General features: G+C 40.9%; 1 protein-coding gene across 1 annotated transcript in view; it reads right to left on the bottom strand.

The window, feature by feature from the left end:
• The window catches only part of pcca (propionyl-CoA carboxylase subunit alpha), a 227,683-nt gene extending 221,594 nt beyond the window's left edge, over positions 1 to 6,089 (bottom strand). The window contains exons 1-2 of the mRNA XM_042334257.1: positions 6,048 to 6,089; positions 3,044 to 3,112 (exon numbers count right to left, since the gene is read on the bottom strand). Of these exons, the coding sequence (XP_042190191.1) occupies positions 3,044 to 3,091 (48 nt within the window). The 5' untranslated portion in view covers positions 3,092 to 3,112; positions 6,048 to 6,089. The remainder of the gene's footprint in view (positions 1 to 3,043; positions 3,113 to 6,047) is intronic.
• Positions 6,090 to 21,968: the final 15,879 nt, after the last annotated feature.

Below are 21,968 nucleotides of genomic sequence, written 5' to 3' on the forward strand. Positions count from 1 at the left end.
CCTCACCTTCAAAGCCCTACATGGTCTTGCTCCCCCACTACCTCTGCGACCTCCTAACCCCCTACCAACTTGCCCTCTCCCTCCATTCAGCGGGCTCAAGCCTGCTTCACATCCCCTGCTTCGCCCACCCAACCATTGGCAAGTGGGGTTCCAGCCACTCTGCCCCCACCCTCTGGAACTCCATCCCGCAGTCTCTCCACCTTACACCCTCCCTTGCCTCCTTCAAGAGCCATCTCAAGACCCTCCTCTTCAACCATGCCTTCAATCACCCTCCTTCCCCCCCTGAACCTTATCCTCCCCAATCCTGACCCCCAGCTCAGGTCCAAAACACTGATTATGATAATAATCCTTGCACTTGATATTGCGCTTTTCACTTCTTCTAGACATCTCAAAGCGCTTCACAGAATATACTATAAAGTGAATTGACTGCATATGTGTGGGCGAAACGCAGCAGCCAATCGCGCACAGCAGTGACCCACAAACAGTCGTTAATTGAATGACCAAATTATTATTGCTTTTTTTGAGGGATTATTATCCCCGGAAAAGCGATCTGCCAATCGACTAACAACTGTGTTCCAGTTACTGCTAAGTAAACAGAGGCATGTGGAGTAAGGAAACTTTCCCAACATTTCGCCCTGATTGACCTGCGCCTTGGGATGCCCTTCCAACATGAAAGAAAATATACAATGTAATTTTGTTGTTGTTTTCTTTTAGGAAATAACATTATGGGATATAGTACATCAGTAGTTTGGGACATATATCCATGCCAGGAAGGAGCAAGGCGAACTAGATAGACTTTGGTCTTTTTTCGTCTAGCAATTCTTATGTTCTTAAGCCCCTGTTTGATCGGTAGTGTATTTTCATTTTTTCTTGATTGAATATTTCTTGGTTTATGGCAATAAATATTCAATTAAGAAAATATACTGTATTGGCCGACTGTAAAGGATGTATACCAGTGGCCCCGAGTCTGAACTCCTAGGACAAGTAGCAAATTGAAGCTAGTTAATAACCACTGTGTGAACTTTATATGCTCTTATTTAGTCATCAAGGAAAACAGGGATTAGTGGGCATCAATTTTACTTGGAGATGTAAACCAGATCCCTCATTCTATTTATCACCTGATAGAAACTTTTTTGACAGAGGTAACACAGTCAGTCTAAAAACTCACAATCCATCACAGCCTAAGATGTCAAAAACTTAAAAGTGCCTAATTTTGATTTCCTCTTTTCATTTAATATCACCTCCTTCCAGCTCACTTTCACTCATATCTCTCATTAAAACTCACTCATTAAAAACAGTTTTCAATTTTCCACTTACTCTTTAAACTCAAACATCTGATCCAATGATGTTAATGCATAAGTTCATTTATATATCCCTGCTGCTCATTTTAGCTCTCTGGAATTATCATACTTCTATTGACAAAAATCACTCTCCTTCACCTCTATTGCTCCCACAATCTGGAGTTAACTCTTCATAGTTTTTTATATATAAAAGTTCAAAGGATTAAAATCAAATCTATGAACATAAATTCCTCTGTGAAATCATCATTCTTGGCAATATTAATATTAATATTCAGAATTGACACTTATCCCTGATCTACCCAGGATTACTTCCTCACCAGCAATCCTAATGGCTTTATTCTTTTGCTCATCCCTGGGATCTTCTGACCAAGTCTCATTTCTGTACTTTGTAGTCTTCGGTCAAATAGTGAACTTGCTCAGCACAATTTAATTAGCTGACTGGGATCGTCCTAAAGATTTTTTCACTGTTTTTACATGATCCAAATGTTTCTTCTACCCCTTTTATGCTTCTGTCTGTGCCAGTGAAGTGGCCAATATCATCCCAACTGGTAATGGAATATTTCATATCTCATTCTTGTCTGATCAGGCACTTGGTTTAATCTAAACTGTTGTATCGCATACAAACTATGCCCAATAGACCTTGCGTGCCAAACTCTGCTAAAAGCTTACAGTTTAAAAAAAAACAATATTTCTCCCTTTAAAGGTATTTGGCTCTCTTTTGTCTTTATACTGGGGGTTCTATGCTACTGGCTCTATTAAATTTCCAATGCTTCAGGAGAGTACTGTATAGACAGCAAGCCCTAATTTATAACACTGGGTTCAATATCTCAGGCATAATAACCATGTATGATAAAGTGGCCAACGTCTGAAATGTCAGGTTGCCACTGAACTTGGGCAGCATGAAGGAAATGACATGAGCAGTACAAGAAAGTCACATGAGTAGCAATCTGACAACCTGAAAATCAAACATGTTTTCTTCATGGCAGGATGGCAAAACAAGGTTTTGGGGGCTTTTTGGTTATGGTTGTGGCAGCAATGGTGAGGATACTGACATTTAACTGACTTTAATCTAAATCTAGTATTAAATTCAACATACAAACATGTCTCAATATTTTCACAGTTAGTTTAAGTGTCAATTCAGCTATGAACATCATAATGAATTTATCCTCTGAAAACATTATCATATGAAAAGAACGTGAAGTACCTCCTCCTGATTATAGCAATTAAGTCTATAAATGGGGTTATTAGAGTCATTGTCCATGTATGAATATATTAACATTGACCTTTCAGGTAATCCTCTTAATCCTTTCATTCCTTTTGTAATTGGGGCATCTGATTTGCTTTACATTGCAGTTTTGCCATACTAATGGAGCTAACACAAATCTAAACCTGCATTATTCCTTCTTTTACTCTGATAGAAAGTAATGTTTTCCCCAATAATCTGGGGTATAATAAAGGACTTCACGGTACTTGGTAAAAGTCTCATTAGTTCAGAGGAACTACTATGTGATGTATATTATATTCTAAATTTTTACTTTAATATTACTCAGAAAAAACTGTTACGCTTGTGTTTAAAACAACAAAATGTTTCCTTTGTGATTGCCATTTTCTTTCAAACATTTAAGCCAAATGAGGCAATTACTTCTTCAGCACTTTTGGGGGGAAAAGAAACACAAGACAATCATTTATAAACAGACCCAGAATACGAAGCAAAACAGAAAGCTTAATCATTATCTACTTACAGCACTGGCATCTACATCACTGTGAATTGCAACAGTTTTGATGCCCATCTTCTTACAAGTATTAATAACCTACAAAAGGAATAGGAATAGATATAAAACATTTCACAATTATTACATTTTCAAAAAGTTTGTTAATGTTTTCCCTCTCTCTGCCTTCTCCCATTTCAATGTCACTATTGAACTGAAACATACAGACCAAAAGAATCCCAGGTTTGATCCCCGTACCACATCAAGTTATACGATGTCTTATGCAGCAATAGTCAAGACACGAGTATTTTTGTACAAAGTGTCAAAGGACTGGAAATTTGAAATGAGAACAGGAATGCTGGAAATGTTTATTTCATGTGCTGTAAATATTCAAAATTTTCACTTGGTAGTGTAATCTTCTGTTTGTTGTCATCAAAACATAGGATCTGCTCCATAGTGTAAATGGTATGAACTCTACAACATTGGAAAATCCATTAGTAGAGTAATCTCTCATTGAAAATGAGCTCCCTAGCCTAGATAAGAGACAAAAACTCATTTCAGTCACAAAGCATTATCGAAAGTGTGGACGTTCGGTGGGGATGGGATCAGACTTAGTTGTGTTGCCTTCATGGTTAAACAGTTTGTTGAAACTCACTATTTGAGCCACTTATGCAAGTGCTCATATAGCGCAGTACTCATTCAGTCTCATCACAGTCCACGTCAAAACTTTCAGTCCAGGAGCTAAAATTTGAAGTGTAAATAACAACAACAAATTAAATTTATGTATCGCCTTTCCCGTCGGGACGATGTCCCAAGGCAGGGATTTGGACCCAAACAGGGAGGTGGGATGAGGAGGGATGGAGGACAGGGAGAGTAGGGGTAGGAGGGTGGCCAAAAGTGCGGTCAAAGAGGAGGGTCTTCAGACATGCCTAGAAGGAGGCAAGAGAGGGAGCAAGGCGTAGGGACTGTGGGTTGGAGTTCCAAAGGGTGGGGGCAGAGAGGCTGGAGGCTCGATCACCAACGGTGGGGTGGGCCAGGCGGGGACGTGGATCAGGTTGTTATGGTGTTAGCGGTCTCAGAGGTAGGAAGGAGCAAGACCGGAGAGGGCTTTGAAGTGAGGACACGGATTTTGAACTCTATTCTCTGGGAAATGGGGAGCCAGTGGAGCCAGGCGAGGGTGATGGGGTCACGTAGCCTGGTGCGGGAGAGGAAACTAGCAACAGAGTTCTGGATGGTCTGTAGCTTGTGGAGGGAACAGTTGGGAAGGACGACAAGCAAGGAGAATCAAACAACCATAAGAATCAAAATCATCCCCCACACACATCAGTGGAAACAATCTTTCGTCATTTCTGCTGAAGAAATAGGCTTTACTTCAATTATCAATCCTAACAGATTATATTTTTAATTTTTAATTCTGATGGGTGCCTTATTAAAGGTTTAATGAGCGATTTTGTTAGGAGGTCAACAGGTGAGCAGATTGATGAGGTCGTCAAAGTGTTAATGTCAATGATTGAAATATTAGAGCTACTTTCATGTAATCCTCCTGCCCTGATTATTTGTTTTCATAACTGCTGTCATCTTAACATTAACATTACTAACATTACTAATCTTCTATTATCTCTTCAGCCGAGAACGTTATTCAGGAATTTATGGAGCTTAGAGGTAGCTGGGCAAGAAAATGAAAAACATTTAAAACACTAAAAATTTATATATACATTAATGTTTTTATCTGCTTAGTCTATTTAAATACACAGTAGAAATTTTAACAACAACATCTAAGATTTAACTATAGGCCATTTGTGGATGGATTTTTTAGGTAACTTGTTGGCTTGAGTATTAACTTTAAGAAGCAAGGTAAAATTTTCATATCAAGTAAATTCTTTTTTTCTTTTTCCAATTTTCTCTTGTAAGTGCTGACTGCAGCAAGAATGCAGAATCAGCAGCGAAAGCCCTATAGGAATCTTTAATGTCCACCTGAACAGGCAGACGGGTCCTCAGTTTAACAGATGGCACCAGCCATTCTTTACAGGTTAACCTGGACAGCAAGATTTGAAAGGCTAAGTGGTCAAAGACGGCATCACAGACAAGCCCTGATCAGGGTGGCAGGGGCAGAAGGTTCAAGCCTCAGATCGGGATTTTGAGCTCACAGCCCAGACTGGCAGTCCAATGCAAAGCTAATGTGCTACATTGCCAAAGGTGCCATCCGTTAAACTGAGGTCCCGTCTGCCTGTTCAGGTGGACATTAAACATTCCCTGACACTGTTAAAAACAAGAGAAAAGAGTTTCTCCTGGTTTCCTAGCCAACAATCCTCCATGTAAATTTGTCATTTATTTCATAGCTGTTTATTATTGTGAATAATAAATAATATTCCTCATATTTGATGTAGTACCTTTCACATAAGGAGGACATTCAATGTGCCTCATATATGTTATTGAAAAGTAATATGACTGTGTATGTCATAGGCAAATATGGCAGCCAATTTTTGCACACCAATATCCCACAAACAGTCACAAAGTGAATGACAAATTTTATTTAGGGAGGGATCATTGGCCAGAACACTGGGAGAAACTCATTTCATCTTTTGATTGGTCATGGCATCTTTACGAAAAGACCTTTCTTTTCAACCGCACCTTTGGTCACCTTCCTCCCCCTCCCCCTGGCTCGGCCCCAGAATCCGTTATTGTAAAGCGCTCTGAGACATCGTCTGGGTGGAGGGCGCTATATAAATTACAATTTCTATTTAAAAACGTATCTTTATGAGAATTGACAGAATTTGGTGTCTTCTGTAAAATGGGAAGGTCTATGGAAAGCTTCTCTTTTAAACACACAAAATTGATATTGCAATGCTGATGACTTAGCCTACAGAGAATTGATTTTGACATGGACTTAAATTTCTCAGACACATTAGCTTTGCCAAGATACAAGCTCTTGAATGGAAATTAAATGTTAAACCTGAACACAGGAGTAGTTTTCTAGATCTTGGACAAAAATACCTTTTGACTAGCAAATCATTAATTGTAAAAGAACATGACTTACCCGGCAGGCAATTTCTCCTCGGTTTGCAATAAGAATTTTGTCAAATGTCTGCATATGATGAAAGAGGGAGAAAAAAGATGCTTTAATAATTGATGAACAGTGACCACTGGAAAGGGCATTAAGCACACAATGATTGCAAGGCAATATGCACCAATAAGATTTTTCCAAGGCAGGAAAATTAATATCAATATATACTTTTCTGATCTGCCCAGAAACCACAACATAAAGATGAATCAGAATAAAATAATCATTCTCTAATTGGTGCTGTGGACAGCATAATCACTGGCACTGCTATTCTGCTGGTCTGTCAGGTATTTAATTTTTAGTTAAAAACCAATGCATTTTGAAAGAATCACATTTACCCTGCAAGTGCTGTCTCTTTCAATGTGAGTGAACTGACAGATGAAGCTGTGCACCTCCACCCACCTCCAATTTCACTTTCTTTCACATGCAGCGGATGGATGTTATAGCTACAAGAGGCCACCTATCGCATCTACTGAAGATAGCACAGCCAGCCTGGATCATCAGCAGGATCTGGAAGGGCAGACCAGTCACTGGGGGCAGAGAATTATCCCATTCAGCTCTTGTTAACCCTGCAAGCAAAAGCCTTAACTGGTTGGTCCTAGCTGGACAAGTAGCAATAAAGCTTGCCAGACAGTGATATCAATGGCAAGCTATGCAGAGTTATCTGCTTAGACTTCAGCAGTACCCAAACACACACTCTAAGGTCCCCAAGCCTTTGCTCTTGCCAACCTGCGCCTAATACAATTGGTGAAGGGGGGGAGTCATCAGTCCTTTATACCCACCTTGAAGTATAGCAGCCACAAATGCTCAATTTGTACAAAAAGTCAGAAATAATACAAACCATATTTTATAGATAGGTCATACATTTAATAGTGTAGATAAATGAGCTGCAGACAGTGCCCTGAAAATTATTCTCTAAAATGTTTGCACCCTCACAAATCCCTATCAGTTTCTGAAGGCAATGAATTGTTCTCTTCCGCAGCTTCAAAACCCACCCGATGACCCATCTTTTCAACTATATTCAGGCAGTTGTCTTCCCCACCCCCCAGGACCCTGGTTCGATTCCCAGGCGGGGCAAAACCTTAGGGAAGTTTCTCTACTCCACACGCCTCTGTTTAGCTAGTAGTAAGTAGGCAGCCAGTTGTTATTCGATTGGCGGATCACTTTTTAGGGGTAATAATCCCTCAAAAAAAGGGTTGTCTTGTCAATCAATCCACAACTGTTTGTGGGGCACTGCTGTGCGCATTTGGCTGCCGCGTTTCGCCCACAAAATACAGTCAATCCACTTTACAATATATTCTATGAGGCACTTTGAGATGTCTCAACAACTGATAAGGTACTATATTAAATGCAAAGATTATTTTTACTATTTTGGTGAGAAGAAAGTTAGGTTCAGCTGACACTCATTGCACAGGCTTCCACATGTAGAATAACCACTTGGGACGAGGTACTAGGGGTCAAATTCATAGAAATGGAATCAGTGTCTTCAGGACAGACAAGAGAAAAATCTGAAAAAATACAAAGATTTGTAGGACTTACTGACCCTCATGTGGCCTCAACTACAATCCTGACTGAATGGAATTTTGTTTAATATCCGGAGATTTGTTATATTCTCTGGACTTTCCAAGGGCATCTTTCGTAGCTCCAAGGCTTTATGTGGGGGGTCTCTATGTGAAAGATTTATCTGTTACTACTCGTGGCAGAAATAATAACTATATTGCCTTTTGTCCATTTGTCCAGTGATCTCTGACTTGATCTTGGATAGATAATTACAGTGATTCCTGCCTTTCCATTTTACGTGTTGCAGTCTTCCCCCACACATTGCATTGAAATGCCAAAATAAAGTTTTAGAAAAGTTAACAATACAATTGTTGCTTGTACTTGTAACAAGTACATGTCCTGGGCCAATAGAAAAGTGCAGCTGCAATTTTTCTGCGGAACCTGCTATAAACCCCCTCTGCTACAAACCCACTAACAGTGAAGTTTCTGTCTCAGGCCTCTCGCGCTGTTTATCTGAAGCAACTGTGGGTGGGGTGGGCTCCGGATACACATGTGCGGTGCGGCACAAGCGAGAAATGAGCTTTGCTTCACTCGGAGACACCGCAGTTATGTGTCTGTCTCTCCTCTGTGTGTTTGTGAGTGTCACAATGCAAGTGTGTCTGTCTCTCTCTGGATTTGTGAGAGCCTCTATATCATGCGTTTCTCTCTCTCTATATGTGTTTGTGAGGTTCTCTATGGGAGTGTGTGTGTCTCAATCTCTATGTTTGTGAGTGTGTCTCAATCTCTATGTTTGTGAGTGTTTCTATGTGAGTGTGTGTGTGTCTCAATCTCTGTTTGAGTCTCTATATGAATGTGTCTGTCTCTGTGTGTTTGTCTTTATGTGAGTGTGTCTCTCTCCTCTATGTGTTTGTGAGCGTCTGTGTGAGTGTTTCTCTTTGCTCTGTGTGTCTGTTTTTGTGAGTTTCTCGGTGTGAATGCATCCGTGTCTCTCTCTCCTCTGTATGTTTGTGTGTCTCTTCTATGTGTGTGTGTGTTTCTGAGTGTCTCCATGTGAATGTCTATGTCTCTCTTTCATCTGTGTGTGTGTGTGTACGTCTCTTTTATCTATGAGTGTGTATATGTATCTCTCTCTCTGAGAATGTGTGTGTATCTCTCTCTCTCGGTCTGCGTGTGGTGTATCTCTCTCTGAGAAAGTTCGACCCTCAACTGTCACTTCTCCCCCACATCCGTGGCATTACCTGCTCAGCCTTCCCCCATCACCGCAACATTGCCCAATTCTGCCACTGCTTCAACCGTCAGGCTGCTAAAACCCTCATGAATGCTTTCATTACATCCAGGCTCGACTACGCCAATGCCTTGTTTGTCAGCCTTCACAACTCTTCCCTCCACAAGCTGCAGATCATTCAGAACTTGTGTGCTCTCCCACACCAAACTCCATGACCCCATCACACCTACCCTTACCCAGCTCCATTGGCTCCTCATCCCTCAGAGGATTGAGTTCAAAATCCTCATCCTCAACTTCAAGGCCCTCCATGGCCTTGCCCCTTCCTACCTCTCCGACCTGCTAATCCCTTATCAATCTGTCCACTCCATGTCCCTTGACCAGCCTGCCCCACCATCGGCGGTCGGGTCTTCATCCTCTCCCCCCCACCCTCTGGAACTCCATCCCACATTCCCTTTGCCCCCTCCATTGCCTGTCTCAAGGCACGCCTCAAGACCCTCCTCTTCAACCGTGCCTTCAGCCATCCTCCTATCCTCTCTGCCCTCCACCCTCCCTGATCCCCCACCACTTTCAGATCCTAAACCCTGACTGTTCAGCTCCTTGGCACGTTCTCCCAACATGAAAGGTGATTTACAAATGTCATCTTGTATTGTACGTGTCTGTGAGTTTCTGTGTGTCTGTGAATGTGTGTGTCTCTCTGTCTGTATCTGCGCAGTGCCAGGCCCTGAGAGGCAGGAGGTGGTGAGCTCCTGTAGCCCTGCAGTCAGGACACTAGTCCCGAGTGTCATTTTTGGCAGATCTCCAGGCAGTTTGGGCCTGCACTGGTGTCCCCTCCTCCCAAAATGAGTTTTTGTTAAAGAAATTAATAAAAAAAATGCAACAATCTAATGTATTATTTCTTCATGTTGAGTTTACATCATTAAAGTGAAAAAATGTAGGTTAGCAGTAAAATGTACCTCAATAGCACCAATCAATTCCCCGGAATTTTCCCCTAAATTTTCAAATTTCCCCGCAAGTTTGGGGCAAATATTTTCACAGTTTTCTATTGGCCCACCACATATCCAACCCCTACAGTCTAAATTCTTTCCCCACAGCATAGTCCAGGACTAGAGTGATAATCTCACAGCACATCTGTTTCTGAACCCGCCTCTGAACCTGCATTAATCACAAATGTCTTGCCAAGTACTCAATTCAAAGCTGTACCTTGTTTGGGATCCATTCTAAGCAATGCTCCAACACATTGCACCACTGTGTGACAGAGCAAGGGGCAGACCCATGTTTCCCCACATGATGAGCTTCTCGTCTGAATCAGTCTAGCATAAGCTTTTGCAGGATGAGGCAAGTATTTCCTCATAGGAAAGAGGGAAAGAAGAATAAACTATACCACTGATGATTCTATTAATGCTTTAGCTGCTCAGATCCAAAACCCCCGATTGTCCAGCGTCCTAAGACATCTTTCCGACATGAAGGGCGCTATGCAAGTGTAATTTGTTGTTGTTATTGTATCTATTTAACCCTTAAGGAGTACCCCAAGACCTATGCACATCACTACTTTTTATTTCAGAATAAAAAATCTTAATCAATGATTGACAGGGTCATATTTCTGATGCCGTTTCAAGCCAAGAAAAGAGAAGAAATGACGACAAGAAATGACAGATGAGCACAGATAGATTTTTTCACAAATCTATTAAAATATACAATTTTGATATTTTTCTTTGTAGTTTAAGGTTACAATAGTAAAGCAATCCTGATGATTACTACTACTTTCATATAGCAAGAGAGATGATTATCAATGTTCAAGTAGTCAAATCCAAATTAGTGAGCCAGTGGGTTGGTTCGGAAGTGGCTTGGTGTAGGTCTGAGATGTCACTGGGGAGCGATCAAGCGGGCATTGATTTCAATGAAATCCATTGTCTTTTGTTTCTCAAACTGGAAATTATTATAAACCTTTTTGAAATATTGTGAATTATAAGGCACAACAAAACTTCTTTCTAAAATGTGAGTTGTTGTTGGACAGAGAAATATCTCTACTGAGTCTTTGTCAAAATCTTGTCATCAGTTTGCTGGATAGACAAGTTTAAGATCAGCCTCAAGCCGCATGATTCTCAGAGAGGGTTCGAGGACAAATGAAAGTCAGATTTGTAGACACGTGCCGAAAGCTTACCCAAGGTCAGGTATCAAACGTGTAACAACCCCTAATTAGATGAATTAGGCACAAGAAAATAGAACATAATTTTCAGAAGCTGGATCGCAGAATGACTGAGGCCCTTATAGGTCCTTCAAGGTCGGTCTCAAGACCTTTCTCTTCAACCGTGCCTTTGGTCTCCCTCCCACCTTTCTGCCTTCCCTCACCCCTAAACCCCCCCCCCTCCCGCATGCTCAGGCCCCGACACCTGACTGTTCAGCGCTTTGGGACATCCTCCCGACGTGAAAGGAGCTCTATAAATGTAATTTTGTTGTTGTTGTTGTACAGGTGATAAGACCCTCAAAACATTATATGAGGAGCAGCTGCATCTCAAAAGAGAACAACAATTGTCAAGTGAGTAAAGGCACCACCCGTACAGCACTAATATTTTGTCTGTCCTGAGATCATGAAAGAGTTAACTGGCATCTTCTTACCTAGTGTGGTCAGAGATTTTATCAGTTTGATCTTAGAGGATGATAAAACTGGCCGTAGTGTCACTGGGCTAGGGGAGAAGAAAAAACAGCTAGGATCCTGCAGCACAAAGTGTGTGTTTCTGGACATAAGGTGAAGTGAGAATCAGACTCAGCTGCAATGTTCCCCATATTGACAATCCTCACTGTCCAGTCCCACAAATGAAGAGACTTTGACAAGACACTGGGAGCCTGTTGATGAATGCAGAAACATATGGGAGGAGATGAGGAGAGAAAATGGGTAGAAAATGGGGAAAAAAAAGTTTTGCAAAGTCAATGATTTACCAGCTGGTATCCCAGTATAATTTCCCTAATACTTTCTGTGAGTTGAACTCTAAGGGTAAATTGATGAGATATGTTCTTGTAAAGCTAGTTTCCAGCTGGACTGTGTTATATTGCCTAATATAAAAATGCTAAATGAAACTAAACTTTTTTATATAGTTTTAGTGATGTTTGAGAATTTCTTCCGGGCTCTATCACACTCCTGAGGTCTGAATCATGTTATCTTAATCCCTGGAGCATGCTATAGCATTGAAATATACTCCCAGTCATTGCCTATTCTCTATGTAAGGCCTCTAGTTAATATTTTATGGCTGGTAGCAGGATTCCACATTTTGGATACTTTTTTTTCAATCCATTGAATCAGCTTCTGAATGATCCACATCAAAGCTTTTTTCCTTCCCATTATAAATAATGAGAGTGCTACTGTGCATGTGAAAGACGTATGCCTTGGGCCAAATCTTACAATTCTGTACGTGCTAGAAAATGATAGTCGTAAATAATCTAACATCTCACTTAAAAAGTTCTTGTAATATCTTTTGTGCTTGTCATATTTGAATGTTAGTCTGCCTAACTAACTGAAATGACTGTTTCAGTACTTTTAGAAGTCAGGGAAGCTCAGCAATATATTGCATTTTCATCAATTTCAAAATTAACAAATAACACCTAAATTGTATATTGTAATTCCCTTTTATTGTATAATATTGGGATAAACTATTATGATAAAAATGCAAAAATCAAAAAGGCCAATCAGCCTATCTGGTTTGAACCATCCTCAGATTATGCAAAACCTACTCCATCATGGATTTCACCCACATATCTCAGGGAGATATTTGCTCGGGTCCAAATCCCTGACGGTCCAGTACCTTGGGACGTCCTCCTGATGTCAAAGGCGTTATACAAATGTAATTTGTTGTTGTTTAGAGATTTGCATAGACACTCCCTAAATCCCTGAAATAATCTCAAACATGATACCAGATGACCAACCTGATAAAACACTGTAAAAATGTATATCTAAATAAAAAGCTAATGATATTTAAATGTATGTTTTTTCTCCATATGCATTATGCCTTTCTAAAAACCTTGCAATTTGTGTAATTGATTGTGATTATAACATTAGAATAAGAAAAGGAATATAACTTGATGAAACAATGGTCTTATTTATTTTAAAATCTATGTTATCACTATCTTGCTTCATATATTGGCAAAGTCCAAGATCAAGCAGTGAAGTGGTTTTGTGGCAAACACGCGAAGCAGCTACAGGAGGGAGAGCTCCAGTCTAGATTGACCTGTTGCTACGCACCCTGGAGGCATAGTCGGCTTCACAGTGGGGACGTTTATTTGCCAAGGCTTCTTGCATGAAGATCTAGATTAAGCAGCTAGTGCTGAATAAGCCTGGTACGCGGCATGGACATCAACATAAGAACATAAGAAATGCTAGACGCAAAAAGACCAAGGTCCATCGCCTTCCATCTTCCTGGTACTCGCATACATATATATCCCGAACTACCTATATACTATATCCCATGATGTTACTTCCTAAAAGAAAACTATCTAATCTGTGTTTGAAAGAAATAAGACATCGCAAGCTGCCCTGTAAAGGTCCTCCCATTTGAGAAACAAAAGACAATGGATTTCATTGAAATCAATGCCCGCTTGATCGCTCCCCAGTGACATCTCAGACCTACACCAAGCCACTTCCGAACCAACCCACTGGCTCACTAATTTGGATTTGACTACTTGAACATTGATAATCATCTCTCTTGCTATATGAAAGTAGTAGTAATCATCAGGATTGCTTTACTATTGTAACCTTAAACTACAAAGAAAAATATCAAAATTGTATATTTTAATAGATTTGTGAAAAAATCTATCTGTGCTCATCTGTCATTTCTTGTCGTCATTTCTTCTCTTTTCTTGGCTTGAAACGGCATCAGAAATATGACCCTGTCAATCATTGATTAAGATTTTTTATTCTGAAATAAAAAGTAGTGATGTGCATAGGTCTTGGGGTACTCCTTAAGGGTTAAATAGATACAATAACAACAACAAATTACACTTGCATAGCGCCCTTCATGTCGGAAAGATGTCTTAGGACGCTGGACAATCGGGGGTTTTGGATCTGAGCAGCTAAAGCATTAATAGAATCATCAGTGGTATAGTTTATTCTTCTTTCCCTCTTTCCTATGAGGAAATACTTGCCTCATCCTGCAAAAGCTTATGCTAGACTGATTCAGACGAGAAGCTCATCATGTGGGGAAACATGGGTCTGCCCCTTGCTCTGTCACACAGTGGTGCAATGTGTTGGAGCATTGCTTAGAATGGATCCCAAACAAGGTACAGCTTTGAATTGAGTACTTGGCAAGACATTTGTGATTAATGCAGGTTCAGAGGCGGGTTCAGAAACAGATGTGCTGTGAGATTATCACTCTAGTCCTGGACTATGCTGTGGGGAAAGAATTTAGACTGTAGGGGTTGGATATGTGGTGGGCCAATAGAAAACTGTGAAAATATTTGCCCCAAACTTGCGGGGAAATTTGAAAATTTAGGGGAAAATTCCGGGGAATTGATTGGTGCTATTGAGGTACATTTTACTGCTAACCTACATTTTTTCACTTTAATGATGTAAACTCAACATGAAGAAATAATACATTAGATTGTTGCATTTTTTTTATTAATTTCTTTAACAAAAACTCATTTTGGGAGGAGGGGACACCAGTGCAGGCCCAAACTGCCTGGAGATCTGCCAAAAATGACACTCGGGACTAGTGTCCTGACTGCAGGGCTACAGGAGCTCACCACCTCCTGCCTCTCAGGGCCTGGCACTGCGCAGATACAGACAGAGAGACACACACATTCACAGACACACAGAAACTCACAGACACGTACAATACAAGATGACATTTGTAAATCACCTTTCATGTTGGGAGAACGTGCCAAGGAGCTGAACAGTCAGGGTTTAGGATCTGAAAGTGGTGGGGGATCAGGGAGGGTGGAGGGCAGAGAGGATAGGAGGATGGCTGAAGGCACGGTTGAAGAGGAGGGTCTTGAGGCGTGCCTTGAGACAGGCAATGGAGGGGGCAAAGGGAATGTGGGATGGAGTTCCAGAGGGTGGGGGGGAGAGGATGAAGACCCGACCGCCGATGGTGGGGCAGGCTGGTCAAGGGACATGGAGTGGACAGATTGATAAGGGATTAGCAGGTCGGAGAGGTAGGAAGGGGCAAGGCCATGGAGGGCCTTGAAGTTGAGGATGAGGATTTTGAACTCAATCCTCTGAGGGATGAGGAGCCAATGGAGCTGGGTAAGGGTAGGTGTGATGGGGTCATGGAGTTTGGTGTGGGAGAGCACACAAGTTCTGAATGATCTGCAGCTTGTGGAGGGAAGAGTTGTGAAGGCTGACAAACAAGGCATTGGCGTAGTCGAGCCTGGATGTAATGAAAGCATTCATGAGGGTTTTAGCAGCCTGACGGTTGAAGCAGTGGCAGAATTGGGCAATGTTGCGGTGATGGGGGAAGGCTGAGCAGGTAATGCCACGGATGTGGGGGAGAAGTGACAGTTGAGGGTCGAACTTTCTCAGAGAGAGATACACCACACGCAGACCGAGAGAGAGAGATACACACACATTCTCAGAGAGAGAGATACATACACACACTCATAGATAAAAGAGACGTACACACACACACACACAGATGAAAGAGAGACATAGACATTCACATGGAGACACTCAGAAACACACACACACATAGAAGAGACACACAAACATACAGAGGAGAGAGAGACACGGATGCATTCACACCGAGAAACTCACAAAAACAGACACACAGAGCAAAGAGAAACACTCACACAGACGCTCACAAACACATAGAGGAGAGAGACACACTCACATAAAGACAAACACACAGAGACAGACACATTCATATAGAGACTCAAACAGAGATTGAGACACACACACACTCACATAGAAACACTCACAAACATAGAGATTGAGACACACTCACAAACATAGAGATTGAGACACACACACTCCCATAGAGAACCTCACAAACACATATAGAGAGAGAGAAACGCATGATATAGAGGCTCTCACAAATCCAGAGAGAGACAGACACACTTGCATTGTGACACTCACAAACACACAGAGGAGAGACAGACACATAACTGCGGTGTCTCCGAGTGAAGCAAAGCTCATTTCTCGCTTGTGCCGCACCGCACATGTGTATCCGGAGCCCACCCCACCCACAGTTGCTTCAGATAAACAGTGCGAGAGGCCTGAGACAGAAACTTCACTGTTAGTGGGTTTGTAGCAGAGGGGTTTATAGCAGGTTCCGCAGAAAAATTGCAGCTGCACTTTTCTATTGGCCCAGGACATGTACTTGTTACAAGTACAAGCAACAACTGTATTGTTAACTTTTCTAAAACTTTATTTTGGCATTTCAATGCAATGTGTGGGGGAAGACTGCAACACGTAAAATGGAAAGGCAGGAATCACTGTAATTATCTATCCAAGATCAAGTCAGAGATCACTGGACAAATGGACAAAAGGCAATATAGTTATTATTTCTGCCACGAGTAGTAACAGATAAATCTTTCACATAGAGACCCCCCACATAAAGCCTTGGAGCTACGAAAGATGCCCTTGGAAAGTCCAGAAAATATAACAAATCTCCGGATATTAAACAAAATTCCATTCAGTCAGGATTGTAGTTGAGGCCACATGAGGGTCAGTAAGTCCTACAAATCTTTGTATTTTTTCAGATTTTTCTCTTGTCTGTCCTGAAGACACTGATTCCATTTCTATGAATTTGACCCCTAGTACCTCGTCCCAAGTGGTTATTCTACATGTGGAAGCCTGTGCAATGAGTGTCAGCTGAACCTAACTTTCTTCTCACCAAAATAGTAAAAATAATCTTTGCATTTAATATAGTACCTTATCAGTTGTTGAGACATCTCAAAGTGCCTCATAGAATATATTGTAAAGTGGATTGACTGTATTTTGTGGGCGAAACGCGGCAGCCAAATGCGCACAGCAGTGCCCCACAAACAGTTGTGGATTGATTGACAAGACAACCCTTTTTTTGAGGGATTATTACCCCTAAAAAGTGATCCGCCAATCGAATAACAACTGGCTGCCTACTTACTACTAGCTAAACAGAGGCGTGTGGAGTAGAGAAACTTCCCTAAGGTTTTGCCCCGCCTGGGAATCGAACCAGGGTCCTGGGGGTGGGGAAGACAACTGCCTGAATATAGTTGAAAAGATGGGTCATCGGGTGGGTTTTGAAGCTGCGGAAGAGAACAATTCATTGCCTTCAGAAACTGATAGGGATTTGTGAGGGTGCAAACATTTTAGAGAATAATTTTCAGGGCACTGTCTGCAGCTCATTTATCTACACTATTAAATGTATGACCTATCTATAAAATATGGTTTGTATTATTTCTGACTTTTTGTACAAATTGAGCATTTGTGGCTGCTATACTTCAAGGTGGGTATAAAGGACTGATGACTCCCCCCCTTCACCAATTGTATTAGGGCAGGTTGGCAAGAGCATTGGGACACTGCTAAGTCTAAGCAGATAATCGCATAGCTTGCCATTGAACACTGTTGGCAAGCTTTATTCTACTTGTCCAGCTAGGACCAACCCAGTTAGTGCTTTTGCTTGCAGGGTTAAAGGGAGCTGATGGGAAATTCTCTCCCCCAGTACTGGTCTGCCCTTCCAGTCCTGCTGATGATCCAGGCTGGCTGTGCTATCTTCAGTAGATGCGATAGGTGGCCTCTTGTAGCTATAACATCCATCCGCTGCATGTGAAAGAAAGTGAAATTGGAGGTGGGTGGAGGTGCACAGCTTCATCTGTCAGTTCACTCACATTGAAAGAGACAGCACTTGCAGGGTAAATGTGATTCTTTCAAAATGCATTGGTTTTTAACTAAAAATTAAATACCTGACAGACCAGCAGAATAGCAGTGCCAGTGATTATGCTGTCCACAGCACCAATTAGAGAATGATTATTTTATTCTGATTCATCTTTATGTTGTGGTTTCTGGGCAGATCAGAAAAGTATATATTGATATTAATTTTCCTGCCTTGGAAAAATCTTATTGGTGCATATTGCCTTGCAATCATTGTGTGCTTAATGCCCTTTCCAGTGGTCACTGTTCATCAATTATTAAAGCATCTTTTTTCTCCCTCTTTCATCATATGCAGACATTTGACAAAATTCTTATTGCAAACCGAGGAGAAATTGCCTGCCGGGTAAGTCATGTTCTTTTACAATTAATGATTTGCTAGTCAAAAGGTATTTTTGTCCAAGATCTAGAAAACTACTCCTGTGTTCAGGTTTAACATTTAATTTCCATTCAAGAGCTTGTATCTTGGCAAAGCTAATGTGTCTGAGAAATTTAAGTCCATGTCAAAATCAATTCTCTGTAGGCTAAGTCATCAGCATTGCAATATCAATTTTGTGTGTTTAAAAGAGAAGCTTTCCATAGACCTTCCCATTTTACAGAAGACACCAAATTCTGTCAATTCTCATAAAGATACGTTTTTAAATAGAAATTGTAATTTATATAGCGCCCTCCACCCAGACGATGTCTCAGAGCGCTTTACAATAACGGATTCTGGGGCCGAGCCAGGGGGAGGGGGAGGAAGGTGACCAAAGGTGCGGTTGAAAAGAAAGGTCTTTTCGTAAAGATGCCATGACCAATCAAAAGATGAAATGAGTTTCTCCCAGTGTTCTGGCCAATGATCCCTCCCTAAATAAAATTTGTCATTCACTTTGTGACTGTTTGTGGGATATTGGTGTGCAAAAATTGGCTGCCATATTTGCCTATGACATACACAGTCATATTACTTTTCAATAACATATATGAGGCACATTGAATGTCCTCCTTATGTGAAAGGTACTACATCAAATATGAGGAATATTATTTATTATTCACAATAATAAACAGCTATGAAATGAATGACAAATTTACATGGAGGATTGTTGGCTAGGAAACCAGGAGAAACTCTTTTCTCTTGTTTTTAACAGTGTCAGGGAATGTTTAATGTCCACCTGAACAGGCAGACGGGACCTCAGTTTAACGGATGGCACCTTTGGCAATGTAGCACATTAGCTTTGCATTGGACTGCCAGTCTGGGCTGTGAGCTCAAAATCCCGATCTGAGGCTTGAACCTTCTGCCCCTGCCACCCTGATCAGGGCTTGTCTGTGATGCCGTCTTTGACCACTTAGCCTTTCAAATCTTGCTGTCCAGGTTAACCTGTAAAGAATGGCTGGTGCCATCTGTTAAACTGAGGACCCGTCTGCCTGTTCAGGTGGACATTAAAGATTCCTATAGGGCTTTCGCTGCTGATTCTGCATTCTTGCTGCAGTCAGCACTTACAAGAGAAAATTGGAAAAAGAAAAAAAGAATTTACTTGATATGAAAATTTTACCTTGCTTCTTAAAGTTAATACTCAAGCCAACAAGTTACCTAAAAAATCCATCCACAAATGGCCTATAGTTAAATCTTAGATGTTGTTGTTAAAATTTCTACTGTGTATTTAAATAGACTAAGCAGATAAAAACATTAATGTATATATAAATTTTTAGTGTTTTAAATGTTTTTCATTTTCTTGCCCAGCTACCTCTAAGCTCCATAAATTCCTGAATAACGTTCTCGGCTGAAGAGATAATAGAAGATTAGTAATGTTAGTAATGTTAATGTTAAGATGACAGCAGTTATGAAAACAAATAATCAGGGCAGGAGGATTACATGAAAGTAGCTCTAATATTTCAATCATTGACATTAACACTTTGACGACCTCATCAATCTGCTCACCTGTTGACCTCCTAACAAAATCGCTCATTAAACCTTTAATAAGGCACCCATCAGAATTAAAAATTAAAAATATAATCTGTTAGGATTGATAATTGAAGTAAAGCCTATTTCTTCAGCAGAAATGACGAAAGATTGTTTCCACTGATGTGTGTGGGGGATGATTTTGATTCTTATGGTTGTTTGATTCTCCTTGCTTGTCGTCCTTCCCAACTTTCCCTCCACAAGCTACAGACCATCCAGAACTCTGTTGCTAGTTTCCTCTCCCGCACCAGGCTACGTGACCCCATCACCCTCGCCTGGCTCCACTGGCTCCCCATTTCCCAGAGAATAGAGTTCAAAATCCGTGTCCTCACTTCAAAGCCCTCTCCGGTCTTGCTCCTTCCTACCTCTGAGACCGCTAACACCATAACAACCTGATCCACGTCCCCGCCTGGCCCACCCCACCTTGGTGATCGAGCCTCCAGCCTCTCTGCCCCCACCCTTTGGAACTCCAACCCACAGTCCCTACGCCTTGCTCCCTCTCTTGCCTCCTTCTAGGCATGTCTGAAGACCCTCCTCTTTGACCGCACTTTTGGCCACCCTCCTACCCCTACTCTCCCTGTCCTCCATCCCTCCTCATCCACCTCCCTGTTTGGGTCCAAATCCCTGCCTTGGGACATCGTCCCGACGGGAAAGGCGATACATAAATTTAATTTGTTGTTGTTATTTACACTTCAAATTTTAGCTCCCGGACTGAAAGTCCTGACGTGGACTGTGATGAGACTGAATGAGTACTGCGCTATATGAGCACTTGCATAAGTGGCTCAAATAGTGAGTTTCAACAAACTGTTTAACCATGAAGGCAACACAACTAAGTCTGATCCCATCCCCACCGAACGTCCACACTTTCGATAATGCTTTGTGACTGAAATGAGTTTTTGTCTCTTATCTAGGCTAGGGAGCTCATTTTCAATGAGAGATTACTCTACTAATGGATTTTCCAATGTTGTAGAGTTCACACCATTTACACTATGGAGCAGATCCTATGTTTTGATGACAACAAACAGAAGATTACACTACCAAGTGAAAATTTTGAATATTTACAGCACATGAAATAAACATTTCCAGCATTCCTGTTCTCATTTCAAATTTCCAGTCCTTTGACACTTTGTACAAAAATACTCGTGTCTTGACTATTGCTGCATAAGACATCGTATAACTTGATGTGGTACGGGGATCAAACCTGGGATTCTTTTGGTCTGTATGTTTCAGTTCAATAGTGACATTGAAATGGGAGAAGGCAGAGAGAGGGAAAACATTAACAAACTTTTTGAAAATGTAATAATTGTGAAATGTTTTATTATATCTATTCCTATTCCTTTTGTAGGTTATTAAAACTTGTAAGAAGATGGGCATCAAAACTGTTGCAATTCACAGTGATGTAGATGCCAGTGCTGTAAGTAGATAATGATTAAGCTTTCTGTTTTGCTTCGTATTCTGGGTCTGTTTATAAATGATTGTCTTGTGTTTCTTTTCCCCCCAAAAGTGCTGAAGAAGTAATTGCCTCATTTGGCTTAAATGTTTGAAAGAAAATGGCAATCACAAAGGAAACATTTTGTTGTTTTAAACACAAGCGTAACAGTTTTTTCTGAGTAATATTAAAGTAAAAATTTAGAATATAATATACATCACATAGTAGTTCCTCTGAACTAATGAGACTTTTACCAAGTACCGTGAAGTCCTTTATTATACCCCAGATTATTGGGGAAAACATTACTTTCTATCAGAGTAAAAGAAGGAATAATGCAGGTTTAGATTTGTGTTAGCTCCATTAGTATGGCAAAACTGCAATGTAAAGCAAATCAGATGCCCCAATTACAAAAGGAATGAAAGGATTAAGAGGATTACCTGAAAGGTCAATGTTAATATATTCATACATGGACAATGACTCTAATAACCCCATTTATAGACTTAATTGCTATAATCAGGAGGAGGTACTTCACGTTCTTTTCATATGATAATGTTTTCAGAGGATAAATTCATTATGATGTTCATAGCTGAATTGACACTTAAACTAACTGTGAAAATATTGAGACATGTTTGTATGTTGAATTTAATACTAGATTTAGATTAAAGTCAGTTAAATGTCAGTATCCTCACCATTGCTGCCACAACCATAACCAAAAAGCCCCCAAAACCTTGTTTTGCCATCCTGCCATGAAGAAAACATGTTTGATTTTCAGGTTGTCAGATTGCTACTCATGTGACTTTCTTGTACTGCTCATGTCATTTCCTTCATGCTGCCCAAGTTCAGTGGCAACCTGACATTTCAGACGTTGGCCACTTTATCATACATGGTTATTATGCCTGAGATATTGAACCCAGTGTTATAAATTAGGGCTTGCTGTCTGTACAGTACTCTCCTGAAGCATTGGAAATTTAATA

This window comes from Callorhinchus milii, unplaced genomic scaffold, assembly GCF_018977255.1.
Source record: "Callorhinchus milii isolate IMCB2004 unplaced genomic scaffold, IMCB_Cmil_1.0 Scaffold4, whole genome shotgun sequence".
Taxonomy (NCBI): domain Eukaryota; kingdom Metazoa; phylum Chordata; class Chondrichthyes; order Chimaeriformes; family Callorhinchidae; genus Callorhinchus; species Callorhinchus milii.